The sequence below is a fragment of the Mus caroli genome, chromosome 10 (assembly GCF_900094665.2).
Source record: "Mus caroli chromosome 10, CAROLI_EIJ_v1.1, whole genome shotgun sequence".
NCBI lineage: Eukaryota > Metazoa > Chordata > Mammalia > Rodentia > Muridae > Mus > Mus caroli.
The window spans coordinates 44,698,316-44,719,327 of record NC_034579.1 but is presented as its reverse complement, the minus strand read 5'-3'; the positions used below and the strand labels follow the sequence as shown (position 1 = coordinate 44,719,327).

The window sequence follows — 21,012 nt, the reverse complement described above, 5'->3', positions numbered from 1 at the left end:
CTCTCCTCTCCTCTCTTCTCCTTCTCCTTTCCCTTCCTTTTCTTTTCTTATTTTATTTTATTTTATTTTATTTTATTTTATTTTATTTTATTTTATTTTTTAAAATCTCTTATATGGACCGGGACCACAACTGACATTTTATTATAAGGAACCACTTTCTTCTGCCAGGACTCATCATACTTTCCAGACCAGTGATGTGATTCCCATTTCTCTTACAGGTTAAACCCATTGTATTATTATTGTTTATTTGCAAGATGTTTTTTTTCTTTTTTCTTTTATCTTGGTTATTTTATTTATTTACATTTCAAATGTTATCCCCCTTCCCAGTTTCCTCTCCACAAGCCCCTTATACCCCCTACCTACCCCTTGACTCTATGAGGGTTCCTCCCACTTGCCCACCCACTGTTGCCTCAGTGCCCTAGTATTTCCCTATCCTGGGTCATCAAGCCTCCACAGGGCCAAGGGGGTCCCCTCCCAGTCATGACAGATAAGGGAATCCTCTGCTACATATCCAGCTGGAGCCATGGGTATCCCCTATGCATACTTTGCTTGGTGGTTTAGTCTTTGGGAGCTCTGGGAGGGGCTCTGGTTGGTTGATATTGTTGTTCTTCCTATGAGGTCACAAACCCCTTCAGCTCCTACAGTCCTTGTCCTAACTTCCCTCTTGGTGTCCCCACTCTCAGTCCAATGTTTGGCTGTGTACATCTGCATCTGTATTGATCAGGCTCTGACAGAGCCTCTCAGGTGACAGCCATAACAGGCTCCTGTCAGCAAGCATTTCTTGGCATTAGCAATAGTGTCTAGGTTTAGTGTCAGAAGATAGGATGGATCTCTAGGTGGGACAGTCTCTGGATGGCCTTTCCTTCAGACTCTTCTTGTCCCTTCATTTCATTTTGACAGGAGGAATTCTGGATTAATAATTTTGAGATGGGAGGGTGGACCCATCTCTCAACTGGGTATGGAATCTACAGGTTCTCTCTTCCCTTAGTTGGGTATTTTGGCTAATGTCCTCCCTGTTGGGTCCTGGGAACCTCTTGTGTCCTTGGTATTTGGGACTCGATAGTGCCTGATCCTAGTTCCCCCTTCCCCACTCATTAAGCCTAGACAGTTACTCAAATGTATTTCTCATGTGGTCACTGATTCAAATAACTTTGCTATCACATTGAGTGTCTCCAGTTCATATTTTAGTCAGGTATATACCCTAGTTTTCTGTCATTGCATGTAGTAGTTGAGCTTACTATATAAAAGTTTTAATAGAAATTAAAGTATTCAATATACTTAATTTAACTTCTGATATACTTTAGGGATATTAATACTATTTCTATTTATACAATTCATTTTTTACATATTCCTTATTTTTTATTTTCATTTTTCTTTACATTTTGAGCTAATGTATTTAGAAATAAGTATTATATTTTGCTCTCCTCAATTTACCATGGAAATGAGAAGACTCCTGCACATTTCATTGGTCAAAAACATTCTTTACTATAACATTTAATGTAAATGTTTAATAAAAAATATGCCTGTACTTTGCTTAAGATAACTAAATTGTAGAATAATTATTAATTCAAGAACTAGAAATGAGCAATTTTTAAAGGTGCATACCTGTGTTCGTTTGATTTTTGTCAATATATAATTAATTATTACATGTGTTCTAATTGTTGAAGTGCCTATTTTTCTCACTTAGTGATTCACGTTATAAATTATAAATTGTATTCAGTTTAATTGGTGAATTCCTACCTATGTCTACTAAGGTTTCTTATTAATTGCACACAAACTCTAGCTCAGAAAGTTACTTAGCAAATGATTTTTGCATAGATAGTAGTGTGGGGGAGACTATTAGATAAGAATACTTACTTTCAACTAGGAGCTCTTCCTTCAGCCTACAACTGCATGAATTTTTGGTTCTCTCTGTCAGTTATTATTCATTTCTCTTACTTTGTAAGATAAAAATGACAGGCACATTTCTCATCACTGAATATTTCAATACAAAAAGAGCTTGATCTAAAATCATTGACAGTCAAAATTGATAAGCATTGTATAAAAGGGAAAGCAAGCTCATTTTCTTCCAATCTTTGAACAAAGCTTAAAATATTCTGCTAATTACCCATACTCTTTTTAAAGTTATGATTTACATTTCCTTAATGTTACCAGTATGTCTAAGGTGCTGGGGGGGGGGGGTTGCTGTTTTGCACTATTCTTTGTAGTAGCTCTTTCTTCCAATTGCTCAATGAAGATTATAAAAAAAATGCACCACACTAGATTATTATTAGGTATATTAGAAGTATATGGAACAAACATGTTCACAGTTTCTCTAATATCAACTATTTTTTTCTTACTAATGGGTAAAGGTCAGGGTTATCCAATTTTATGTACCAGTAATAATTGAAGTTAATTGTTCATCAAATTGTACTATTTTATCATTTCATGTCATACTACAATAATATATTTCATATTATGCACACCTTCAATGTTAATCTTTTTGTACTTTTTAATTTTTTTATCTCTTAGGCATTAGCTATGGGAATGATGACAGAATACTACCACTATATATTTACGACTCTGGTAAGTAACTTATTAAAACATAAAAATAATACTGCAGATTGTATTATCATGACTTTTAAAAAGGATGGAAATGTGTTTTTTAGTGAGAAGTAATATAATGAATAACGCATTTCTACTTTGTGCTTTATCCGATTTTGATTCCACCTGGGAGGAATTATGAGAGAGAAATAATAGCTCTTGGGAGGAAGCTGATGATTTTGAAATAATAACATTTTAAATAGCAATTAAAATATTGTATGTCTGTTTTATGTGACCTCAGAATCTTTCAGAGCATAATGAATTTGAAAATTACCTTGCTAAAAACTCAACGTATTAGGCAAACACAATGATTATCTCTGCTCTTTTTGTTTGTTTTTGTTATTGTTATTGTTGTGTATTGACTAGTTTTTATGTTTGTGTTTTTGGAAATCAGAGTTTTCAAATTGTTCTTTTCATTTTCTATGTTTAATTCATAGACATTTTAGTGTTTTAAGTTAATTTGCTTATATTCGCAATTAGCAAATTGCATGTTACTTTTATATTTGTCTTTAAATACTTATATTTTCATTATTTTATTTGAAAATCTGTCCTTAATTTTTTATTAGAAATTTTCTTCATTTACATTTCAAATGCTATCACCTTTCCTTCTGTCTTTACTTTTTAATGAGTGGTGTTTACCTGGCTTCTCTTCAGTTCCCTCCCTGCGTACTTTTTTCCTCTCCTCCCTAAAGTACTCTCTATTTTTCTCTCTCCCTCTTTATCTTCCTTTTCCCTTTTTGTTCTATTGAAATGTAACCCAGGATGGCTTTAAACTTGCAATCATACCTTTCTCATGAGTGCTAGGATTATATGTGTATATAATGAGGCCATGCTTAACAATTAACAAGTCTGATGTCTTTTGTGACATACACTGCCATATTTTTCACTAATCCTTCTTTTCCCATTTTCAATTTTCAGTGTCTGTTCTGCTTTCCTTCTGCTTTTAGATTGTCATAACTTTAATGATCAATTATTAACTTTGCTTAAAAATAATGGCAAAACACATTTGTATAATATTCATGGTTTTTATAGTCCAATTCTAAATATTGTGGTATTAATATACATTCAAAACACTTATAAATAAATTTATTATTTTCCAAGTCAATTACTTTTGATTTCACTTAAAACTTTAGGCATAATAATAATAGTTATTATTAGATAATTCATAAAATTCTACTTGTTTTTTTTTTTTCCTGCAGTTTCTACAGCAGTATTGTTTTCCTATTTTATTGATGAGCAGTTCTTTGTTTAAATGTTGAACATCCTTTCCTTGCTTTGGGGGTTATTACTAAAATCCAGTTGTTCTCCACATCTTTCCCTGAGGACAATGATTTCTCCAGGCAGTGTTCTTGACACAGCAAGCATTATGTTTCTTACAAACACCAAGACTGGCTCTACTATATCACTATATCACATCTTCCTTGACAAATTTTGCAGTTTAGAAGAAACTTGGTAGTAGGAAGGAGAAGATGGAGAGGTTATATCAATTTATCATACAGGTCTACATAATTCTACTGCAATTTGATTCAACATAATTGTAAAATTTTGAGAAAAAATAAATAAAGTCTCATACTTATGAAAAGAATAAAAAATATTTTAGGATAGTAATAACACAAATTATTTTAACTCCTCTACTTCTGTAATTCCATCCCAACTTTCTCATTTTCTTTCAGCTGATTCTCCTTTATGAATTCTGTTTTGCAATAAAAATGATTTCAGGCAATCCCTAGCAAAGGATCATGTTTTATATCTTCTCTCTTGTATTTATACTCAAATTTTGAATGCCCTTGACATTATCAAATATCCTAGTCATTTTTTAAAGGCAGATGTATAAATGGATGACTTTCTTTATTTTACAAAGTACATTGTAGAGACACATTTAAGAAAAAAAAGATAGGATAAGCAAGCAAAAGTATATACATTGCATGTAATTGACACTGACACTGTGGTTATCGGGAGAGTGGGCTCTCTCTTTTTATATTGTGATTTGCTGAAGAATATAAAGCTGTTTGTAAATGCAATTGCAAAAATGAGGCATAATCTGGTAATAACAAATTAAATGAAATTTAGAAAAATCTCTTATTCAGATTCTTATAAATCTTAGGAACTTCTATTTTTTTAAATTTAGGTATTTATTTCATTTACATTTCCAATGCTATCCCAAAAGTCTCCCACACGCTCCCCCACCCACTTCCCCATCCACCCTCTCCCACTTCTTGGCCCTGGCGTTCCCCTGTACTGGGGCATATAAAGTTTGCACGACCAATGGGCCTCTTTTTCCACTGATGGCTGACTAGGCCATCTTCTGATACATATGCAGCTAGAGACACGGGCTCCGGGGGGTACTGGTTAGTTCATATTGTTGTTCTACCTATAGGTTTGCAGATCCCCCTAGCTCCTTGGGTACTTTCTCCAGCTCCTTATTGGGGGCCCTGNGATCCATCCAATAGCTGACTGTGAGCATCCACTTCTGTGTTTGCTAGGCCCCAGCATAGTCTCACAAGAGACAGCTATATCTGGGTCCTTTCAGCAAAATCTAGCTAGAGTATGCAATGGTGTCAGCGTTTGGAAGCTGATTATGTGATGGATCTTAGGAACTTTTAAATCATAAAGGGAAGCAATCTTCTAGAAGGAAGGCCATCCCTCCATATTTCTGTTATTGTTAGAGTTCTTCTTTGAAGGTTTCAGGAGCATTTATCATGCATTCTGTTTCTTTTTACCACCACCTTATCTTATAATGCCCTGCCATCTTGTATACAGGTTTCTTTTCCCTGGTCATGTCATTCTGTTTTAGTTTCTGCCTTGTGAATTTTAATTAGGACCATTAGAATGCCAGTGATTTTACAACTCCCACTGGATTTTAGCTAGTTCAGTGTTTGGTACACAACTGAATCAATCCCTTAAGATCCATCAATAGTCAATGGACCAACTGTAAGACCAGTTCCTTCTTCATGATTGGTTGTTGACAGATCTAATCTTATGCAGGCCTAGTGTAAACAGCTACAGTAGCAGAGATGATGTTTTCAATGACCACCATGCCTTAAAGTGAACATTTTTATAATTCTTCATTCTATATTCATACTTTATTCTTTTAGTTCTCTCTTCTTTTATGTTCCCTGAGACTTAGAAGAGGAGATATAAATGTCCTGTTTAGCACCAAACACTCAGTGGTCATTTATGTAGCTTGAGTAGTCAGGAGTTTCCCCATTCTGTACTGTTCACTGTCTGGAAGTGCTGCTCCAACAGTGAGATAATATATGGTAGAGAACAAAGGCACTTAGGAACACTTTTTAAAGTACATAGACAAAAGAAATTTTTTATAGCCCGCTCTAAGAGAGAGAGAGAGAGAGAGAGAGAGAGAGAGAGAGAGAGAGAGAGAGAGAGTTGAGAGGAAGTGATAACGTAGCTTTCTTTTATACTATTAACTTTCTTTCATCTTAAAATATTCAGTATGCTAAACCTCTGGATTTTGTGTACAGTGGTTTGACTCACCTTACAACTCAGATCCCATTTACTCTATGAAATATCATTTACATTATTGTTCCTCCTATCAGGCTGCAAATCCCTTCAGCTCCTTGGGTACTTTCTCTAGCTAACCAGTACCCCCAGAACTCCTTGAGACTAAACCACCAATCAAAGGAAACACATGGCGGGACTCATGTTTCTAGCTGAATATGTAGCAGAGGATGGCCTAGTCAGGATGTGGGAGTGGGTGGGTTGGGTTGGATAACTGGGGGAGCAGGGAAGGAATAGGGGATTTTCAGAGAGAAAACTAGGAAAGGGGATAACATTTGAAATGTAAATAAAGACAATATCTAATTTAAAAAAAGATTATGTCTTTTTCTTCCCAGAGTGTATTTTCTGATTTTTTTATTAAAAAATGATATAGATAGGTGTATGGACTCAAAAAAAAAGAAGGAAAAGAAAAAGAACTATCATATATATATATATATATATATATATATATATATATATATATATATATATTGGCTTGTTTCTTTTTAACTTCACTTTTGCTTAACATTTTAACTATTTTCCTTTGGTATATATCACCATATATTAATTATTTGCATCTTGAGTAAATTATATACCATCTCTTTGATTATATCATATAAATTGAACTCTAAAGGTATAAAAATTACTCTGCAGTGCAGAATACAACTCAGGACAATGTCAGCTTCTTTCCACTGAATTTTATGCCTGTTACCTGAAAGGTATAGCAGTGCAAGGAGCAAGTAAGATGTACACAGGATCAGTGACAACCATGTGCCTTGGATCTTAGACTGTCCAGGAAGAGCTGAAAAAAGTGTTAGAAAGTGGATAGAAATCTCACCTACTGTGTGTCCATATAATGGCATTCAACTTCCTTGATAGCTTTGGTCTTGTGTCTCCTAAAAAAATTATCAGGCAGAATAAGGATTTTCATGATGTACAGATTTGAGAGGACAATAGAAAATGTTCATCATGGTTAAACTCCAGATGGCGCATATAAAACAAAGTGCAAATTTCCTATGAGCAACAATGTCAGTAATGTTAATTATTTTTTTAACCTTTCATATAGTTATTACTAGGTATAGACTTATTTCCTAACTGACTTCTCTAAGTGAAAGCAAGAAGAAGAGCAAAAGAAAACTAGAAAAAACAAAACTAGAAAACAAAACTAAAATGTGACTAAGTGGGCAAGAAGTAGGAACAAGAAAATATCATTGCATAAAATAAAAGATCAAGACATCTTTATCAAAAGAAAGATTATAGAAATAGTAAATGTATAAGAAAGGTTTATTGTTCTGTTGCTTAAATTATGATGTAATCAATACACATGTTCATGGGCAAAGTAAACACATTTTGCTTTATATAAACTTAAGAATAGTTTATTTGTATCTAGTTGATTTGCAATACTTAGCAGATATTGAGATACAGTGCTGGAGGTATCCTAACAAAGATCAGAAGTGACAAGTTCAGAATTGTAAGCTTGTTGAAAAAAATCTACTTTTGGTGACACAAGAAAATTTTTGTTTCAGGACCTCTTCGCTCTTGATGTGGAGCCCTACAGATACAGTGGCGTAAATATGACAGGGTTCAGAATACTAAATACAGAGAATACCCAAGTCTCCTCCATCATCGAGAAGTGGTCTATGGAACGGTTACAGGCACCTCCAAAACCTGACTCAGGTTTGCTGGATGGATTTATGACGGTATGAAGAACTATTTAAAAAAAATCACTTTGAGTGTTTCTAAGTACTATTTCATACATCTTTAAGCTATCTAGATGTAAACAGTAATTTGATGTTTTGATAGAAAATATATAATATCAGAATTCCTATTGTAAATGGTCCTATTAGCATTATGTGGTCAATGCTCTATAGGAATTGGGGTTTTGGAAAATAGAGCTGATGGAAAATGATGCAGTCTAAAGGCTAATGTAATAGGTAAGTTTACATTGCCTTAGGCAATTTATTCTCTGAGGGTTAAGAAATGTCTCATGAGCAAAGCTATCATGAGTTCAAACTATATACAGTCAAAAGGACAAGGCACAGATGCCAAAAAAATACATACAAGGGTTTAAACTTTTTTTTTTTTTTGGTTTTTGGTTTTTGGATTTGGTTTTTGGTTTTTGGATTTTGGTGTTTTCCAAGACAGGGTTTCTCTCTATATCTCTGGCTTTCCTAGAACACACTCTGTAGATCAGGCTGGCTTCGAACTCAGAAATCCACCTGCCTCTACCTCCCAAATGCTAGGATTAAAGGTGTGTACCACCACTGCCCAGCCTAGGATTTAAACATTTAATTAAATAACAAGAGCAAGCAAAAATAAGTAATGTGAAGAAATTAACTTCTATATGGTACACCTTGGAGAAGTATAAAAACACATTCAAGAACAATTTTGTCTTGTGAAGAAACTGAGGTCAAAAGATTCCCTTCTACTCCATTGATGAACCATGTTCTGACATTCTACCCCTTATCCACATTCTGACATTCCCCTCTTCACACATTCTGACATTCCCCTCTTCACACATTCTGACATTTCCCCCCTTATCCACATTCTGACATTTCCCCCCTTACCCATGTTCTGACATTTCCCCCTTGACCAATTTGTGATATCCCTGCCCCTTTATGTATTATTTTCTAATTGCAGAATATTCAAAGTGGTTTTGGTTTAATATGTTACAGAAAATTTCAATTATAATTTGATACATGCATATTGAATAAGTAATCAAATTATAAACACAATGAAATATATTAAACTAGTGAAAGTATTTTTTGTTATTATACTCCACAACCAGAAACAGAGATACAAACTATGCCTATTACTATTACTTACATTATTATATTGATCAGAAAAGTATAGAAAATAAATTGAAAACGACACATATGATTATAGTTCTATTATTTTGTAGATAGTAAGTATATATCGATCTCCAATAGGAACACAAATGTTATGATGTCCCATGAAAATGGAAGTGATTCAAATCCCAAGGCAAAATTAAATATAGTTTCTTCTTTAGGTGGATTGATGAATCTATTATGATCTCAAGATTAAGGCATTAACTTGAGTCCTTAGTAAAGCAACTTCTCTCTTGATGCATGGGGTCTTAAGTTGGCTGTAAGTGGGCAGACTTGACTTCTGCTAATATGGTTGATATCTCCTTTCCCTATTTAGTTGAAAGTTCACTCTCTCTGTGGTGACTTTTACTCTCCCTTCACCCTCTGTTGTTGTCCTTGATGGCCTAGGGCTGAAGGATCTGAAAAGGGATCTATAATGTTCCAGTAAGTCCATTTTCATTGACAGATGATTAAACCACACAGGGCTAGCTGAAGGTAGTTCAGAATGTCCTATCAATAAATGTTTTTGACCTCTTGAACATATAGTACATTGAGGCAATTTTGATAAATTAAAAGTAAAAAAGGAAAGTTCAAGAAGATCCCTTGGTGATACCCCTTTTTAATTTTTTAATATTTGCTCTTTAAATGTTATATGTGCTTTTATATAATGCCTATAATATGATTATTGTTCCATCTTTAGATAAGTTTTAATTTTTTTCATACCATAGGCTGGTTAATTGTCCATTTTTATGGAAGTACACACTCATGTAATAGAGAAAGTTAATGTAAGAAAATTGCAAAAGTGTTTTATGAACTAATGAATGAATGAGTAAATGAATGAATGAAATTTAGAATATTTGTCAATGCAAACTTCAGGTATGGCATTTGATGTGCAAAACAAAAGTGCTAACACCACTTGTCATAATTTGTTAGTATTTTTATCTATGGGATTGCATCCATCTATATGATTATGATAGTGTATGGAGGAAAAAATGGACAGTCTGCACAATCTGTCTCTCTTGTCCAGGTAGGATATGGTTTTACACATGAAGTCTATTAACATTAATGTGTATGTGTTGATGTTCCTATTCTAGAGTATACGGTAGGTTAATGGATCATATGTATTATTTATTTCTGCAATAAAACAAAGACGGTTAGATATGCACAGGATGAGTAATAAACAAAGGGTATATGTGAATATTAGGTACTTGTTGTAGTTCCTGTAGAAATTGAAGTATAATAGAATGTAAAAACAAAATCAAATCATGTTCTACTGCTGTAATTAATCCTACAACACAAGTAGCATCTAAAACAATATTTACAATATTGTGAATCAACCATAATAGAGTTGACCATAGTAGATGAATCAAATCAGCCAATTCCCACCATTGGACTGAGAAAAAAGAAGTCTTTATAAACTGATGGTTATCTGTACCATGAATCTCTTTTATACCCATAGATGAGCTATCAACAAAATAAATATTACCTGTGAAATATGAGAAGGTTGGTTAATTTTTGTAATCACTGATTGACTGTGTACCAGAAAATCCCATGGTTTATCAGATGGATGATGATTTCCTATGCTTACATAGTAATCTGAAAATGAAATTTGAAAACCCATAGAGTTCTGCAATGCTAAAAAAGACTGTTGTTAATTAAAGTCAATATAATACAGCAAGAATCAAACCCTTATCATTGTTGACATCAGGTCTCCCCAAGAACTCCAAATTGAACAAGAGTAAGGTAAACAGTATTTTATGGCCCTTATCATGTAAATAAGTTCATCCCAGAGAATTTTGCTATTGTGCTCTAACACCAGTAGGAGAAAATTTAGTGGGGCAAATAAGTATGTGTAAAGGAAGGCAAGGATCCACAACATACACAAATGACTCCTTTATTCTGGAGTAAAGTAGGTCTAATTCTTCTTTTGCCTTTCAAGATAATCTGCAAGGACTATTTGATACTGTCTCTCCTTCTAGAGTTTTAAATCAGCTTGTTAAGGCATAACGAGGTATTCCTAATGTAGGTCATCGCCAATTAACATTCCCTAGTAAACTTCTGAAAGTTAAGTATTTTTAAATTGTTTTGTTTACTGGAATTTTATGTGTGTACTCACATGCCTGCATACATGTGTGCATGCATGTGTGTGTTTGTGTGTGTGTGTGTGTTAAAATCTGCTCTACCTACTACTTGTCTCAAATATTGCACAATATCTGGTTTTGTACCATTTTCAGGTGCAAGAATAAGTCCCCTTTTATGTAGCATATCTTGAGTCATAATTTTTGGATTGTAGCTCTTCATCTTTAGAAGTGGCTAGCAGGATATCATCCATATAATGAACAATATGAGTCAAACTTATTTGAGGTAGAAAAGGTCTATATCAAAGACTCTAAAACCTTTCCTACATAGTATTGAAATATAGTAGGAGAGTTTTCATACCTTATGCTAATATAGTCCATCATTGCTGATGTTCTTTAAGATTTGCTGTGGGAAAAGAAAGGTAAAATATAATTTATCACTAGGATAAAGATGAATAGTACAAAAGTAATCTTTTAAATCTTAAACTATTAAAGGCTAAACAAACATAAATAAACCTGGCTGTAAAACTCCTATTGGCCACATGGTGGCATTAACATTCTGTAAGTCAATCAACAATCTCCATCTACCAAATTTCTTTTTAATTACAAAAAATAGGAAAACTCTAGGATGAAAAATAGAGTCCTATATGCCCTTTCTTCAACTTCTCACTGAATAACTGGTGAAGGGTTTTTTCTTAAAAAAAAAAAAAAGTGCCATTGAGGCATCCAGACAACCTCATTAGATTCCTAGGTAATTTTTAAAGGTAGAATTTTTCAATGTCTTCTATGAAAATCCAAATTCATATTTCTGGTTTGGTCTTTGTGGGAATATAGGTTCAATAATATCTTGCAACTTTTTCCTAGTCCTCTCCTTTTTTGACATCCTGTTCTTCTCAATGAACTTGTGAAGAGGTGGGGATATAGAGCTCTGCATTAACTTGTAGAAATTCCCTTACCCAAAGATTTATTGGAACATTGGTAGCATGAGGCCAAAATGGACTGTTACTGTGCCTTTCTACTCTATGCATTACAATTTTGTAGTACTTTGTATTCTTAGAACTCACAGTTCCCAACCCTATTAGGGTTGAATTTACTTCATAGCAGGCCATTTTGAGGGTCATTCTTCTATTGTTATAATAGAGACTTAAGCTCCAGAATCACTCAATCCTGTAAAAAATTTCCTCTCATTTAAAAATCCAACAATGGTTTATTACATTCCTTTAATAAAGTACTTAAAGCTGCAGCTTTATCTGTACTAACAAATACTTCCTCGTGAAGCACATTTCTTGTGAAGTGGCTACATAAAGCAAAAATGATAATTGTGCAATTTTTTATCCTGCTTTAAATTGCTAATCAGTGGGCACAGTAATCATGACTGCTGTTTTTCCTATATAATCTTCATTAATGACTCCTGTATGAACAATTCTTTTCATAGATAACCTACTGAGACCAAATAAAAGTCAACTGTTCCAGGCAGTATAGGTCCCCAATATCCTGTATGTAACTTAAAAAGACATTGAAGATGGGAAATGACAATATCGTTAGGAAAAGGAATATCAATAGTAGCACTGCCTTGAGTCAGAAATTATAATAAAAGATTAGATTGATTTGTAATCAGAAGGTGGCACAAATGTTATTGTTATTGGATTTAAACGCTCTTATTTTATAGGGCTTGGGGAGGCAGGCAATCGTTTTCCTAGTTGTTGACTGGTATTGTTATTGTTGCTAGGCAATGAATTGCCTGCCTTATCATATTTAGATTGGCATTCCTTAGCTCAATATTTTCCTTTCTTGAATTTAGGGCATAAGCCAGGATCTCACTGATTCTGACTATTCATTTGCTATAGGAGATATTTTCAAAGTTTCTTTGGGGCCAAATCAGCTACAATTGAAACAATTTGCTGACATGTATCTTTGAACAGCTCTGTTTGTTGGTCTCCATATTTCTACAAAATTTCATACAATCTATAATACTCCCTCCCTTACTTCCTCTCTCCCTCTCCCTCCCTCTCCCTCTGTCTCTGTCTTTCTCTGTCTCTCTCTCTCTCTCTTTCTCTCTCTGTCTCTCTGTCTCTCTCTCTCACATCTGACTATTTCTTGGCAATAATTTCATTGATATTATCAAAAGCCAGCTGTTTTAATAATAACTACTGGCTTTATTTCCCCTTTTACTTGTTCCTTAGTACCATAGTTGAATCTTTCTATGAAATTAGCATAAGGCTCAAAGAGTCCTTATATAATTTTAATATAACTACACTCAAAGTCAGATCCTTTATCAAGGTTCATCCAAGTATATATAGCTATATCTATAACATGCATGAGGGCTGTAGGATGTATATTATGCAACTGATAATCTATTGATACCCATAAACCATTACCTGTCAGCATTTCATATGTGACATTTCCAGGACCATTCCTAGTCTTTTGAACTTTTTTATGGGCTACATTTTCACTGAAGAAATTGGGAAGGACTAAGAACCATATGAGCAATTACATAAAAATTAAATAGCAAACCTTGGACATTATTGCTACAACCAAAAAACAAACAAACAAACAAACAAACAAACAAACAAACAAACAAATGTTTATAGCAATATGGAACAGTCTTGCATAGGAATCAAAAACCTTTATAAAATATTTCATTATATTCATGTCTAATGTCAATAAACATTTTTATTTCATTGAAATTGCATTGGAAACACCAAGCTTATGAGGCTGAGGAAGAGTTGGTAAATGCATTACTTTTCTCTGTTGTGTCCTCATTTATCTAGGTTATAAAGTTAGCCTTTCCATAGGTCCTTCTAAGCCTTCATCAAAACATTGAGAAGATTCTACATTATATTAACTATCAAGTTCCCCACCCCATGCTTCAGGATCATCTTATTTAGGCAAGGGAAACTACATATCTAAAGAGGACTTCAGTCAGAAGGCTGAGGGATTCATCAATAACATAATTGTCAGTGGCACTGTTTTTACTTTTCATTATGCCTGATTAGAGAAAAATCTTTTTTGCATTATTTAACTTTTTTAAGGTTTGATCATATCATCCAGTTTATTGTCATTCAAGAAATGTAGCCATTTCTTCCTTGCAATTAATACCATCCTTGTCTTCCTTCTGTACCTTGATAATAGTCCAAAACAATACCCAGGTGACCCAAATTTTAATAAGTACCTCTCCTCCCTTGTTCATATGCCTTCTCAGTATTATTTTAGACTCTACCCCACGGTCTTTATCTAAATGTTCTTCTTCTGGAAATAAGGGATTATAATAATAAGCATTCTAATTTTGATTTTAATGCTGTGCTCCGCCTTTTAAAGAGAGATGCACTAGCTAAACATAAGGCAAAATTTTTCCTGGTTTCTGTCCCACTAGTTTCATTTACCTCCTTCAACAAGGGTTCCCACTCTCATGTCTCATAGTTGGCTTCAGGTCCCTGGTCAGGTGACACGTGCCACTTCTCTAAGGGTGGTGGAACCTGAGAAATGAAGCTCATAAATGAGGCAAAGTCATACAATAGTCAAAAATATTCTGTGACTCAGATAGTTTATATTCTGAGGGTTAATAAAGATCACATGAGGAAAGATCTCTTGAGTTCACGATATATACAAACACTAGAAGAAGCCACATGCAGGAACAATACATTTCAAGAACAACTCTCTGTTTTGAAGAATCCAAGGTCCAAAGACTCTTTGTCTTGTTTTCTTGGAGTGTTCACAAAGCACTAAGAATTCTCCTCAGACATCTTAATTACTGGATTCTGGTCTAAAATTAAGTGTCATATTCCCACTCTCATTAACACCAAAATAACACCAAAAGCATAGAGGGATCACTCACTAACTTTGGGGATATCATTATATTCATTTTGTACTGTATGTAGAACAAACTATTAACTAGATGGGATGCTCATATCAATGCTCTTTATATCCTGTCTTTTGACTTGATAGTTTTTAATATAATATGTCATGTAAATTTTTATGTAACAAAAAACCTACCTCAATCTCACACATTCTAAGATTCATGACTAGTCAATACTCATATTCATATTCAAATCCTAGAAAATATAATATGAATAAACTTTGAGAGAGTCCAATCTTAGGCAAAATTTTTGTTGATACAGATGCTATGATGAATATCTAATATGGCAATAATCATTTAAATTGTTTTAATTACAATGTTAAGTAATACAGACCACAAAACCAGATAGGCTTCAAAAAGTATTATTTAATTTCTTTTATATACTCTATCAAAGATACTGTTCTTTCACTGAGCAAACAGCACAAAAATAAATGTAGATATTTGTACTTAATTTTCTTTCTATTGTCTTTGGCAAATTGATAAATACTTGAGATCACACATACCAGTCAGATTAGTTACAAACTTTGTCTTTTTTTTTTCTCAGCAGCCAAATATTACTGATCGTCTATAGGCTTTGGAGAATTTTTGCCAAACATTTATGAGTTCTGTATGCTTGATATACTCTCATTGAATGTATTTATATAACAAATTATAGTTATGACTTAAAAATATCCAAAACTTGCTATAGCCACATTTCATAGATCATTACCAATTGCTTTTTATGAGTATTAAACTAAAGATAAAATTTATACACATGCTGTATATTTATATCTACAAAATCATTTTCTATTGTAATGGTATGTTTCCATTAATTACTTCAATGGGCATTCAAAGTATGCTTGCAAACAAAGCAAAGAGAAATTGAATTTTCCCAAATTACAATATTTGGCAAACATAATTCACATGGAGTAATGTATAAGTAGTTATTATTTAAACACAAAAAGTATAATATTGCAAAATGTTTTTTTGTTCGAATCATAAAATAATTTCTAGAACTTAAAAACCCTTTTACTTTTAATCTTAAGAAAATACTGTGAGGGAATTTTTACTCCTGTAAACAAAGCAACAGTTGAGTGATTCTAGTCATTTGATTTTGATATAAAATAAATTTGAGATTGTTTATCAGAAGAAACATACTTAAATAACTTAAGATCAAAGTATTTTCAGGATCCTTCCAGCAAAATCTTTCTGGCATATGCAATAATGTCTGCGTTTGGTGGCTGATTATGGGATGGATCCCCAGATGGGGCAATCTCTGGATGGTCTATTTTTTCTTCTTAACTCCAAATTTTGTCTCTGTAACTACTTCCATGGGTATTTTGTTCCCCATTCTAAGAAAGTATGAAATATCCACACTTTGGTCTTCCTTCTTGAGTTTCACATGTTTTGCAAATTGTATCTTGGGTATTTATAAGTTTCTGGGCTAATATCCACTTATCATGTGAGTTCTTTTGTGATTGGGTTACCTCACTCAGGATGATAACCTCCAGATACATCCATTTGCCTAGGAATTTCATAAATTCATTGTTTTTAATAGCTGAGTAGTACTCCATTGGGTAAATGTCCCACATTTTCTGTATCCATTCCTCTGTTGGTTGAGGGACATCTGGGTTCTTTTCAGCTTCTGGCTATTATAAATAAGGTAGCTATGAACATAGTGGAGCATGTGTTCTTACCAGTTGGAACATCTTCTGGATATATGCCCAGGAGAGGTATTACTGGATTCTCCAGTAGTACTATGTCCAATTTTCTGAGGAACCACCAGACTGATTTCCAGAGTGGTTGTACAAGCTTGCAATCCCACAAACAATGGAGGAGTGTTACTCTTTCTCCACATCCTCACCAGCATCTTCTGTCACCTGAATTTTTTATCTTAGCCATGCTGACTGGTGTGAGGTAGAATCTCAGGGTTGTTTTGATTTGCATTTCCCTGATGCCTCAGTACAGGGGAAAGCCAGGGCCAAGACGTGGGAGTGGGTGGGGAGGGGAGCAGGGCGGGGTGGGGGAGAGTATAGGGGACTTTCAGGATGGCATTTGAAATGTAAATGAATAAAAAATAGAAAAATAAATCAAAGTATTCTCCTCCAAAGTATTGCCAGATTTAAAATGAACTCTAACATCAAAAAGTCACAACTATTCAATTTTGAAGATCAACTATTATTTTGAAGATCATAAATAAAAATTTGGGGACTGAACGTAATGCTATTATAACAATTAAATTATAAACTATTTTAAGTTTATGTTACAATTGTGTGTATTAGTATATGTTCTGGATTTTTATGATCTTTGAAAATTTATTCATTTTTATTCTTTTAATCCTTTCTTACAGTCCAGACTTTATCCCCTTCCTGCTCTGCCCCCATCCCACCCCACACTGTTCCCTATCCCATACCTCCTCCTTCCCCCTCCCCTATCCTACCTCCAATAGGATGTTCCCACCTCTTACATCCCCCTCCCCTCCAGGCCTCTCTTCTCCCTGGGGCCTCAAGTCTCTAAGACCTTAGGTGAATCTTCTCTCACTGAGGCCAGACCAGGCAGTCCTCTGCTACACACACACACACACATATATATATATATATATGTGTGTGTGTGTGTGTGTCTCGGAGGCCTCATATCATCTTTTGCATACTGACTGGTTGGTGGCTCAGTGTCTGAGAGATCACAAGTGTCCAGGTTGAGACTGCTGATCTTCCCATGGGGCCACATTGTAAAATAGATATTAACATTTATGTTTGGAAACTATTTTTGAATTATTTTAATAAAGCTGGTTAGAAGACTTAACTACAGTCATAGCACTGTTTTATTCTGAGAAATCATGCTTGTCGTTCCAGAATTAGTAAATCAATTTCTACATGGGAATCACAACATTTTCCAATGTTATCAAATAATGCCTGTATCATGTGGTACCTGAAATGAGCAGTGTATATGTGTGGATGATTACTAAACAGATAAATAAAGGAGAAAGTGTATTGATTTCTCTTCTACAGAGGCAGAGTTGCCTGAAGACTTAATTTTCCAGAACATGAGAAGGAAGTGTTGGGAAGAACATATGCTTATATTCTCTTCATACCCGGAGTCCCTTCTCAGTCTGTCTGATCTTTTGAATTTGCAAGTGACTCTCTGGGAGTGAGTACAGGGTAGAATTGAAATGCTCTGCAGAGAAAATATCTGATTTACTGAAAATTCTAGGAATTATATCAGGAAATAGAATTTGAAGACATTTTAATGTAACAAATATTTTTTGATAGAGTCCTGAGGTACTTTGCAAGTGGCATATTAAATTAGGAGAATGTGTAAAATTCTTCCATGTAATTCATAATTACCTCTTCATCCATGTGTTTTGAGTCCTTGGTAATGTCAGGATTGATGAGGCCTGTCAGGTAATATCCTTAATGTAAGCATTGTATCACCATAGAATATTTTGAAAGTAGGTATAATGTTTATTATCAAAGGTTTTGTTTTTCCCAAGGTTGATACAGGCTGTTTTTTCCATAATATTCATGTTGCAACATTGATAAATATATAAATACATGAAATAATTCTATTGTTATAAAATTTAAAAAAATACAAATTTGTGGATGCTGAAGATCAAATCCAGTGTCTTATGATTACTAGGCAAGTACTCTATTATATCCATACCCAAAAGGTTTTAATTATACAACAGCAGTTATTCATATAAAATACTTTCTATTTTTATAAAAAATATCTCTGTGTTAGAGATGGATTAAAGTCTGTACTAATACTTGTTCTCTCAAGCATTTTTTTTTATAGTAAGTCATTATACATGTAGGAGAGGAAAGCAGCTCTCAGTTTCCTCCAGAATGAATAGAGCCAGGAAATTAAGATGACATGAATCAGAAAAGAGAAGAATTATAGCCTGACAATATGGCATTGGCAACCTTCCCTCATGAGATCACACTGTTTATGTATTTCTTTTTATCCCCCTGCACCCCCTACCCCCATGACTCCATGAAAATAGAATTATCAGCAAAGTTCTTATTTCTTGAAACAAGGCCTGTCATTATCAGTATCATAGTCATTTGCCACCTCGTAAGATCATAATGTTAGAGTTCTACATTCTTTATGTCAGAACTATAAAAGGAAACAATAAATTGGATTCACACTTTTATCTTCTGGATGAGTTAGCATCTTAATTACCATCCTAGGATAACTATTATTTATCTAAATTACTATTGAAAGCAAGACTACTTCTGCAGTTCTAATTTCTTCCAGTATAAGCACTGGTCTTGTCATTGATAGGTATGACCACATATTAGAATCTAGGAATTTCTCAGATTCCTAGACATGAGCTCTAACAGTACTCTGTCTGTTTCATTCTCTGTTGAAAGATCACAATTTTTTGTGCTTATGCAATTGTGGAAGTTGCTTCCTACAAAATCATCATGGTCCTTCACTGTGTAATTAGCTGTCATTTCCCTCAGTGTTCTGTCCAGCTACCTTCTAGAATTGAAGAATTATCCTCAATTGAAAATTCTCTTTGAGCAGTTACTATAGGTTAGAAACACATTGATTAAGGATAGTTTTATAATTATTTATTTGTTGTATTTATAGTAATTTCATTCAATAGAACTAAATCCTGTGGAAACATTTTGATTAAAGTTTGAATCGTCTAGATACAACTTAAAAAATCCACACAATAATCCCAGTTTGCCCACAAATACTAGTGAGAATGCCATGGCTCACTCAATGATATAATTATCAAAGGATACTTTTCTTCCCACACTTACTTCAAGTATCAAAACATGCTCTTACGTTACCATACATTTCAGATGATCTAGTTGCCTTTCTTTTGAGTTAGTTGAATGCTCCAGACACTTTGTAAATATAATCTTTTCTTTATGCACTTTACATATGATTAACTATGCAAACCTTTTGAAAAAAAATCCTTTTCCTTTGCTTTAGAACATATCATATAGTCATCTGTCTGAATATTTAGAATAAAGACAATTCTCTGCTTTGATCACAAAGAAACATAAGTAGCCTGAAGTAGCCTGATGTGCTGTCGACTTGACACACAAACTAAAGTTAGGTGAAAGGAGGAAACCTCATTGTGACAAATTTAACTCTAATGCTTCCGTTTGTTTTCATATTCTTTTCCAACAGATTAAGGGAGTCAGTTTGAGGTACAGAAACTAGATAATGTCACCACTGAGGTCCAAGTATTTAGCTCATTTGGTGCAGAAACTTCTGTGAATGTTTACCAGAGTGGTGAGTTTGAGTTCAAATTTAAATGGATTCTAAAAACCATTTTGTTAACAGCAAGCCAAGACATTTTTGATAGGTTATTTCACCATTGGTGAAATAAGCCAATTTAAGACAGATTATAATGTATTAAAGGCAGGTTTACGAGGAAGCTGTTTTTGGTTGCATTCACTGGCCCCAAGAATTGTGACCAAGGGAGTTGCCATGGACAGAGAAAGAGAAAAGACCAACTAGGGGGTGAAGAGAGAATGAGAGAAAGGACCCATGCAGAAAGAAAGGAGAGGAGAGGGGAGGGGAGGGGAGAAAAGAGAGGGGAGTAGAGGGGAAAGGAAGGGGTGGGAAGGGGAGGGGAGGGGAGGGGAGGGAGAGAAGGAAAATATCTTGATTATATAGGGAAAAGACTTTGGGGGGAAGGAAAGCCCACCCTCTCTGGGCTGGAAAGTTTAGGGTTGGTGGTGTCAAGGAATGCCAGGAAGGGACTGAGGGATGCTGGGAGAAGCTGGAGGCCAGGTTTATGTAAAATATGCACCTCAGTCTCTTGTTCCAGGGTTTGAAACCAAATGATTTTTAAATTCCTTTTATTATTTATGTCTTAAAGATAAGCATTTCCTCCCCATGACTCACAGCATTAAATTAACTGCACATAGGCCAGCCAGTCAGCACCCTGTACCAAATTTTGAGAATGTAGAGACAGAAAAAAGAGAAAACACAAAAATAACACTACACAAGAAGACAAGTTTATTTTTCACTAGAACTGTTACCTCCCCTTGCTTATGCCTACTCGTTTTAGCTAGATGTAGCTGTCTTTCTTCAATGTAATAAGAATTAAGATTAAAGTTCCCAATTAAACTGTTTGCAAGGATTTTCTGTAAGTGACTATTTTGTAATCAGCAATGGCATTTTGAAACATGTGACTAATCTCATGTGCACAAAACTCCAGAAAATAAAT

General features: G+C 34.2%; 1 protein-coding gene across 5 annotated transcripts in view; it reads left to right on the top strand.

The window, feature by feature from the left end:
• Window positions 1–21,012, top strand: part of Grik2 (glutamate ionotropic receptor kainate type subunit 2) — a 676,604-nt gene that overhangs the window by 253,825 nt on the left and 401,767 nt on the right. For all 5 annotated transcript variants that reach the window (XM_021173658.2, XM_029482440.1, XM_021173659.2 and 2 more), the window contains exons 6-7: window positions 2,512–2,565; window positions 7,605–7,778. In XM_021173658.2, coding sequence (XP_021029317.1) covers window positions 2,512–2,565; window positions 7,605–7,778 — 228 coding nt within the window. The remainder of the gene's footprint in view (window positions 1–2,511; window positions 2,566–7,604; window positions 7,779–21,012) is intronic.